Below are 10,266 nucleotides of genomic sequence, written 5' to 3' on the forward strand. Positions count from 1 at the left end.
GACAATATAAATAACACTAACGATAAAGATAAAAATATAAACCCTACCCTTAAAAATATAAACCCTACCCTTCACGTAAACTCTGTTTGCAAAAATTAACAATATAAACAATTATGAATAAAAAAGCAAGAAATATTTACACTGCAAGGCAATTTACCCGACTTAAAAAAGCAAAGGAGAAAAGCTCAAAGGCAGCTGAGCCGCCACAGCAGGCCGACACCCCACAGCGCCATCTCCATGTAAACAACATCAAGCTTGTAACAATAGCAGAACCCTTTTTGTTGCTTAATAGAACCACATACAGAATGTTCTCCATCAGTCTGAAAAACCATTTGACTGTTCATTTATTTGAGCGCTCATGGTCTAAATAGAACCATTTCCTTTACTAAAGAACCCTTGAGGAACCATCGTTTTCGGTGTGCAGATATTTAAAAAGACACACTTTAATCCATGCATGGAGTGTTCATTAACCCGGACTGACCGGGCCAGTTTTAACAAAACATGAATGTAAACAGATTTATTAGCCCTGAAAACGGAGGAGGCAGACAGCTTTACAGTAAACTTTACAGTTTTAATCACCAGAGAACCGTGGACACGCAAAGTTTTCCACACCTTCAGCTCCTTTAACAGCCAGTCTGATTAATCAGACAGAAGACTGTGTGTAATTAGTGTTATTAAGCAGTATAATTTGAGTTATTGAGTTATTACTCTATCCTGGAACTGAGAGCACAGTAACGTATGGCATCTGATTTTAAATCAGCTTAACATACATTACAGAATAAACTTAATATGGTTAGCAAAGTTGTTTTCCCTTTAAATGAATCATCTTTCTTTGTTTTATTTATCTCATTCTAATTCATAAGAATATTATAAATATATTACTTCAAGTTCGAAGAATGTCTTTCCTTTTTTTGAGGATTTTTTATTGGAAACTTTGACTGTGTTTTGTCCGTTATCGACGGTGATTAATCTTATAGAGGCTTAAGCTGCGGATGTCCTCGTGTTCTGGAGTGGAGCTCAGAGACGTTTGTCTGACAGATGATCGATTGTTGATGATTTTATCGATGAAGTTCATCACGGTTTTCCAGGCTGAGTGGAGCTGATTACAGGGCTGACACAGCAGCCAGCAGGGGGCTCAATCAGCAGCTCTGAGCTGACTGAGGGTCAAACAGACACCACAAACGCAGAGGAAACAGCAGTGATTAGTGTTTATCACCTTTACAGTGATCACATCTGACTGAACAGCAGGTTACAGAGTCAAACCCAGCACTGAGGAGGAGGCACATCTCAGACATTTCGTCCAGTGACGCTATATCTGCTGAGCTTCAGATTCTCCAGAGGTCACAGAGTGGAAATCCTGGAAAATGGAACATCTGGAGCTTTTAGAACTTCAGCGTTCCTCAGAGAACATGTTCTGTGAACGAGTCCCAGGCCTGCATGTGTTATTCATTTAAATGTGATTTTAATTTGAGTAACGATTAAATAACATAGATAAAATTATAACTATTATTCAATCATTATTATTATTATTATTATTGTAACTATTATTATTATAACATATATAATAATAATAATTATTATTATTCATTATTATAACTATTATTATTGTTGTTATTATCATTATTATTATTTAATAGCAAAGATGGTTCTATATGATACCACATACAGACTCTTACATTAAAAGGCACTAACTGGACCTGTTTGGGTCTAAATCTCTCTCACTGTGGTCAGAACATTCTGCACCAGATTTTGCTGTAAGCTTTGTGTTTTCAAACCTGTTAAAAGTCCCGTTTCACCTCCAGACTTTTTTTTTTATTTTTACAGTAGAAAACTTTACTTACTGAACGCAGTGCCACTCAGTCGGATCTTATATGAAACATTTTTATTGTTTGTATATTTGGGGAACCTGCACAGAACCTCGATTCTGACCGTGTGGAGAATAATTTAACCATTTTACCATGTGGAGAACCATAATGAAGTGCTGCCATCACTAAAGAACCTTTAAAGAAGTGGTTTTAAAGTTAAATGTCTGAATCTAAATTTGTATGTAATTTATTAATATTCTGTTTCTCACTGATCCAGTGATTTTAGGGGTTCCTGCAGGAACATTTGTAAAAAAAAGTCCTGTTCTGTGTGTGTGTGTGTGTGTGTGTGTGTGTGTGTGTGTGTGTGTGTGTGTGTGTGTGTGCACGCATGCGTGTGTGCATATTGTCTGTGTGTCTGTGTCGAGGGGGGTTTGGTGGGGGTGGTCCGCCCCTGCACAGCGTTAGCCCTTCACCCTTCAAAATCAGACTACAAAAGTCCGTCCAGCGCTGGTGTTCCCTCACAGCGGCAGCGAGAGGAACACAGAGAACCTCGGCCACAGGGGAACAGGAACCTCTACCAGCGCAGTAGACTCGGCTCAGTCTAGAACATCTCCGCTTTAACTCTGACCCCCAGAACTGAGTGGAGAACAGTTTACTGTGGAGACGAGGACGAGGAGGACAAGCAGGACGAGCGGGACAACTAGGACAAGCAGGACGGGCAGGACGACCAGGACAACCAGGACGGGCAGGACACTCAGCTGGAGGACGAGAGCAGATTGTGGGGTAAAAAGTGTCCGAGTTCAGAGACGCTGAGCTTTAAGCGCTTCTGGAATGTGAAAGTTCTTGAGGCAGAAGCAGAGCCGAGATCCTCACTCACAGCCGCCCTGGACACCGACTTTACTGTCCACCACGGTCCAGCAGAGACAAGTATAGCTGTGAGCTCTCAGAAAGGACGCATTAACAGCAGCACGTATTTAATCTGTAAAACCCTCACAGCTGAACAGCGATTAAGTGTAAACGTCCCGCTCAGTGGAGAATCTCCATCTCCGCTCAGCGTCTGGCTAAGTCCAGGACTAAACTAAATCCCTGACCGGAAAACTGACCCTAGAGTTAAGATTAATTAAGGACTCCGTTGAACTCGTCTGTTTCGAGAGGCTGGGCAGAGTCAGTGACAGTCAGTTAACAGTCAGAGATTACAGTGAGATTTATTCAGACGCTCCAGTTCATGTAGAGAGAATATTTACTCTAAAAATCTGATTTGCATTAAACCCGTTTTTAAAACTCAAATTAGTTTTTATTTCTGCTGCAACAAAACTGGCCTTGTTCTTACAGCTTGGATTAAAGGATTAATGAGGAATGAATGTTGAGTCTTATTACACTGTAAAAAGGGGCTCATGAGATCAAAAGGAATTATTTCATGCGGTAACAAGAAATGAAACAAATTTTATTCAACTCAAAAATGACGCTGACTGAAAGAGCCTTTCAGTGTATCTGTTCATGTTGAATAAAACATTCATTTTCAGGCTGATCCGATGATGATGGGCCACTGTGTTTAGTAACTGCAACACAGACCGACTGCATTTTGAGGCTGCGCAAAGTTCTGGAGCTGGATGTTTCAGTAAATGGTGACGTGTTGAGTTTCTGCCTTTTTGTGGTTCATTTTGTTCATTATTTGTAAATTATTTATTTTTTCATTTCAGTTGAAGAAAAGCAGTTACATTGCTGGTAAATACACAAAGTCATTCCTTTCAGGTTTTCACTCAGTAACAACAGGGACTTAAATGTAAGCTGAGCTTTTCTTAGATTACAGAAGTGTGTAATGACACTTTGGGCCCAGCAGGGAGTTCTGGCCTTTTGAGGGATTTGAGGGATTGAGTTCCTCTGCCTGTATTTAATGTTGTTTACTCTGCGCAGCCGATTCAAGCACCTTAGTTCAGAGTCTGAGGGTCTGATCTCCGTATCTGAGCGAACGGAGTGTCTGAGTGGCTCAGAGGAGGTCCGAGCTGTGGGCGTTTGCGGAGACGCGGAGGTTCTCAGCGACTCTGTGTGTGTTTGTTCAGACGCAGGAGGATCTGAAGATGAACTCGCGGCTGCTGCTGTGCTGCTTGGTGTTCTGCTCAGCATGTTGGGAGACGGTGAGGCCACACATGCTGATGGAGGAGCTGAACAGCTCCAACCTGACCACCACAACCAGAGTCCAGAACCAAACCCACTCGCCCTCCGTCCTCATAGTGGGTACGACTCCCTCTCTTTCTCCCTCTCTCTCTCTCTCTCTCCCTCTCTTTCTCCCTCTCTCTCTCTCTCTTTCTCCCTCTATCTCTCTCTCTCTCTCTCTCCCTCTCTATTTCACTCACACAGAGCTTATTTCAGGTCAAAGGTCATTCGTGTCATTTACCACAGACCGAGTCAGTAATGCATTGATTTCTCAGTGTAAAGGAGGTTAATGGTCGATCAGGTGATCAGCGGCTTCTTCTGTGTCGTTTCACGTTTTTTCTCTCTGTTTGAGCAGAAAAGATGTTTAAATATAAATGAATTCAATCAGGAACGCACGCAGAAGAACCCTCACCCTGCACGGTTTAGTTCATGGCTTCATTTTTATCCTTTTTCCTGTTGTGCATAAAACAGAAAAAGGGCTGATTCTAAATGATGGTTTCCTATCTGGATCTAAAGGAGGGTGAAACCATTAAGCCAGTTCTCATTCAAAGGCGAAACCATTAAGTTGTAACTGTAATGGTTTCTAACGGTTTTCAGCAGGAAATGCATAAATACCATAAAATAAAATACACTGCCCTATAAACAGCTGTTAAAGGGATTAAACAAAGGACAGTATTAAATACTGCACGGTGTAAAAGTTCTAGGCACTTAATACCGGGTCTCACTTTATCTGGATAGTCCACTATAGGATTCTCTACAGATGTTCAGATTATTATCTATTATATAAACTATCTGCTGAAACCAGGGTGAGGGTTAGGATTTGGACCAGGGTGAGGGTTGGGTTTAGGGTTTGTGTTGAGGTTAGGATTAAACCAGGTTTAGTGTTAATGAGAATTATGGTCAGTTTAGTAGATGTTTAGTTGAACATAACTTGAAATTAAATGAAGTGTCTACAAATCAAATCAGAGAGATTCAGAGTGGTTTGGTGTGAAACGGTTCAGACGTCTTTACAGTGGTGGTGATGGGAACCAGGCGTCGCCATGACTACAACACATATAGAGACATTTTATTTACCATCCAGAACCACCAGAGAACCTACACGAGTCTTCTGAGTTTGTATGGAATGTTGATGATGGAAAATAGTGGAAAATCTGGAATAATCAGTTTTCTTTGGGGACTATTTTGCCGCACAGCACCCTGCATGTCTCCCTCCACCATGAATGGAGTTGAAGTTCTCTAAACTATCATAAAACAGCGTCTCAGTCATCAGGCAGTAAATTCAGAACCATCTCATGTAGGAACTTTCTGTGAGGAGCTTTTAGATGGGGACGTCTGGTTCCTATCACCATTGCCAAAACCACTCTAAAAGACTCTTTTTGCATCTTGAACATGTAATTATGCAGAATTTTTGAAAAATAAGTGAAGTTCCCCATGTACATACATACACAGTCTGTAGCTGTTTCTTTGATAAAACATTAATATTAGAGTAAATAAAAACAATATGAATATAATAAGTATTGATTTTGTGTGTCAGTGTGTTAGTTTGATCACGTCCTGCTCTGAGGAAGATCAGACTTACAGTTACAATCCAACATCTGTATCTAATCAATGCTTCATTAAACTAATCAGGTGACGAAGCTGAACAAACCTTGAGGTGTCTGGAGAACGTGTTCTTCTAATCTACATATTCATACCTTTGCTACAGTGTTTATTAGGGGTGCATCGATAACAATGCTGGTATCAGGCGTCCGATACTGCGCTCATCTGCTCATCTGAGTTATTTATTTATGAAGGTCACACCAGCTGACACCGTGTTGCGTAAGGCGAGTGTAGGTCTCACGCTAATGAGCAGACGGCTCAGGCGGGCAGTGATGGAGACGTGTTACTGATGCCGTGTCACTCGGACACAAAGTCGTCAGTCAGTTTAACCCTTTAAATGTCCAGAATCCGCCAGCAGGCCAGATGTATGACAGACACAGTGAACAGACCAGACAAACACAGTCTGATAACAAGGCTTTAACTAAGAGACAAACTACATAATAATACCGTAAAGAATAATAAAGGCGCCGTGAAGGAGCGGAGAGAGCTGTGAATGTCGGTACATATACAGGTCTGAGTAAGTGAATACTACAAAAACTATTAGATACAGAATATTACAGATCGATATGAACATCTGTACAGCTGTGGAACTAATCATTCTGTTCAGTGGAGTTACTGTAATACAGTGAGTAGGTCTGATGTACTGCTGGGTGACATGAGCTCTAATCACAATCTCGATGAACTGAACATTTGACCTCAGTTAGGATTAATGAACCATTTTTATGCGTTTTGCAAACTGAGAAAGTTTGTACTGTAAATATGCTCCGCTATTAAAGCTGGGATTTTTTTACTGAAAGAGTGCAGATCTCTGTGAACTTCAAATAATTGAACGAAACACACAGATGAACTATTTATGATTTATAAAGTACTTCAAACGATTGAAATCAAAGCACACCCTGCTTCAAATGAAAACGTCGTATGAAAAAAGTCACATTTTAGTTTTAATGTTTAATAAAAGTTCTCTAAAAGTAGGAAATAAAGTTATGTTATGTATGTGCAAAGTAGAAATGTAGTGCAAAGAATGGGTCCATCATCCTGCTTGACTGGAGATCAGATGCGGCTGCGAAGCGCTGAACAGATTTCGGTTCAGCAGCTGCTCTTTCACAGCAGGTTATGTACGTGTTGGGCAAAGCAGTTGCTGTGCAGCTGCACCGCAATGGCCCAGCATCTCTTCTAATGAGGGTTTTAACGAGGTGTTTAAACCCACTGTAGCTATGGGAGCCGTATCCTTCACAACATAGATTTGGGAAAGTGCTGTGTTATTGACAGCTGCTCTGTGGAGGCACTTGTTGCTGTGCACTTGTCAGTTTTTCTGAGCCGCGCTCTGTTCATATTCAGTAACCTGACTGTGCTCCAGGTGCTGAAACAGATTGGTGGTATTACCTTTAGTCACTGAAACTGTTTACATTTGACTTTTTCTGTTCAGGATCATTTTCACTAAAGCCAAAACGTGTCCAAACAACACATACAGCGTTTTTCTGTGGTACAAGCTGCTTGAGTTGCTCAGCTGGCTGGTGTTTAGGTTTTCATGTTGCAGGTTGGACGGTGTGGAGACACATGAATATATGCATGGTAGTCTGTTTTTAAGGGTCAGGACATGGGCAACATTATGTCGGTTAGAGGTTCTAAATGTTGGTTTCGATTCATTTTAGATTAATTGCCCAGCCCTAGTTTGATGGTCAGTTTTAAAACGGGAAGCATGAGCTCCTCGGATGCGTTATCCTCGGGGATGATTCCTGCTGCTGCTGTGCTGCTGCTGAAAGAGACAGATGAGGATCAAAACTATGAAACCTACTTTACTCACAGCTGTACAGAAGAGATTTTCCAACGGGGAACTAAACCTCCACTGCAGCGCTGTAGTAATGTAATGTAAACTAACATAGCAGAGCTCGCTAACGCACTTCATTAACATCAGGTCTCTTAGTGTGGTCTCAGACTCGGTATCAGCAGGTACTAAACACAAGCTCTTGTTCTGTGGCAGAAAACAATGCTATCAGTGCATCACTGGTGTTTCTGTTTATCTGTATTTATTCCATATTGTATTTTTTACTGATATAAACACCCTGAATTAAACAATGTGCTTATAGATTTAATCAAATTTGATTTATATTATTCACATTTGTTCAAATGGCAAAAATCTCTGAAAAATCTCAGGTTAGTCTAATCATTTAGCAGTAGCTAGAACTAGAACCAAACATGGAAACCAGAAGATCTCAGACAGGCTCCAAACCTGGCCAGCTTAAACCCAGACTGCAGACACTGTTCTCTGTCTGTCTTTCCATCTGCCTGCCTGTCTCTCTGTCTGTCTCTCCATATGCCTGTCTATCTCTTTGTCTCTCTGCCTGTCTCTCTGTCTGTCTCTCCATGTCCCGTCTCTCTGTCTGTCCGTCTTGCTATCAGTCAATCTATCTGTCGTTGTCTAATTTTTGCCTTCATTTGCTTTTGTATTGTCTTTGATGTGCGTAATGTGTGCAGATCGTGTTTAAACTTGTTTTTGATCTGATGTATATTTACTCATCTGTTTTCTTCTTTTTTTAAGAGCTGTCAAAATCATCAAAGAAAACCAAAAAGTCAGAAGAGAAACCACAAAAGGTTTGTTAATTAAATTATTTACAGAGTTTATAAAGGTACATTTAATAAATCAGACACAAACTGCACACAGACTACTGAATATACACAAACTGCACACAGACTACTGAATATACACAAACCGCACACAGACTACTGAACATACACAAACCGCACACAAACTACTGAACATACACAAACCGCACACAAACTACTGAACATACACAAACCACACACAGACTACTCCACATACACAAACCGCACACAGACTACTGAATGTACACAAACCGCACAGACTACTGAACGTACACAAACTACACACAGACTACTGAACGTACACAAACCACACAAACATCTGAACATACATAAACCACACACAGAGTACTGAACATAAACAAACCATACACAAACTACTAAACATACACAAACTGCACACAAACTATTGATCATACACAAACTGCACATGAACTTCTGAACATACACAAACCACATACACAAACTGCACACAAACTACTGAACAGACATAAACCGCACACAAACTACTGAATATACACAAACCGCACACAAACTTCTGAACATACACAAACCGCACACAGACTAGTGAACGTACACAAACCACACACAGACTACTGAACATACACCAACTACTGAATATACCCAAACAAACGTCTGAACATACATAAACCACACACAGAGTACTGAACATAAACAAATCATACACAAACTACTAAACATACACAAACTGCACACAAACTATAGATCATACACAAACTGCACATGAACTTCTGAACATACACAAACCACATACACAAACTGCACACAAACTACTGAACAGACATAAACCGCACACAAACTACTGAATATACACAAACCGCACACAAACTTCTGAACATACACAAAGCGCACACAAAACTACTGAACATACACAAACCACACACAGACTACTGAACATACACAAACCACACACAGACTACAGAACGTACACAAACCCCACACAGACTACTGAACATACACAAACCACACACAAACTACTAAACATGCACAAACTACTGAACAAACACAAGCCGCACAGACTACTGAATGTACACAAACTACTGAATATACACAAACTGCACACAGACTACTGAACATACACAAACCACACAAACTTCTGAACATGCACAAACCACACAGACTGCTGAATGTACACAAATCACAAACAAACTACTGAACAAACACAAACCACAAACTACTGCGCATACACAAACCGCACACAGACTACTGAACATACACAAACCACACACAGACTACTGAACATGCACAAACCACACACAAACTACTGAACATACACAAACTACTCAACAAACACACACCACAAACTACTGAACATGCACAAACCACACACACACTACTAAACATACACAAACTACTGAACAAACACAAGCTGCACACAGACTACTGAATGTACACAAATGACTGAATATACACAAACCGCACACAGACTACTGAACGTACACAAACCGCGCACAGACTACTGAATGTACACAAACCACACACAAACTACTGAACATACACAAATCGCACACAAACTACTGAACATACACAAACCACACACAGACTACTGAACATACACAAACCACACACAAACTACTGAACATACACAAACCGCGCACAGACTACTGAATATACACAAACCACACACAAACTACTGAGCATACACAAACCGCACACAGACTACTGAACATACACAAACCACACACAAACTACTGAACATACACAAACTACTGAACAAACACAAACCACACACAGACTACTGAATGTACACAAACTACTTAATATACACAAACCACACACAGACTACTGAACATGCACAAACCACACAAACTTCTGAACATACACAAACCACACACAGACTTCTGAACATACACAAACCACACACAAACTTCTGAACATACACAAACCACACACAGACTACTGAGCATACACAAACCACACACAAACCTCTGAACATACACAAACCACACACAGACTACTGAACATACACAAACCACACACAAACTACTGAACATACACAAACCACACACAAACTACTGAATATACACAAACCCCACACAGACTACTGAACATAAACAAACCACACACTCTTATCTTTAAATGTGGG

At 40.6% G+C, this 10,266-nt stretch overlaps 1 protein-coding gene across 1 annotated transcript in view; it reads left to right on the plus strand.

Moving 5' to 3' along the window:
- Positions 1-2,346: 2,346 nt before the first annotated feature.
- The window catches only part of asip1 (agouti signaling protein 1), a 10,093-nt gene continuing 2,173 nt past the window's right edge, over positions 2,347-10,266 (plus strand). Inside the window, exons 1-3 of the mRNA XM_017708387.2 lie at positions 2,347-2,588; positions 3,866-4,040; positions 8,098-8,150. Of these exons, the coding sequence (XP_017563876.1) occupies positions 3,884-4,040; positions 8,098-8,150 (210 nt within the window). The 5' untranslated portion in view covers positions 2,347-2,588; positions 3,866-3,883. The remainder of the gene's footprint in view (positions 2,589-3,865; positions 4,041-8,097; positions 8,151-10,266) is intronic.

The sequence above is a fragment of the Pygocentrus nattereri genome, chromosome 26, assembly GCF_015220715.1.
Source record: "Pygocentrus nattereri isolate fPygNat1 chromosome 26, fPygNat1.pri, whole genome shotgun sequence".
NCBI lineage: Eukaryota > Metazoa > Chordata > Actinopteri > Characiformes > Serrasalmidae > Pygocentrus > Pygocentrus nattereri.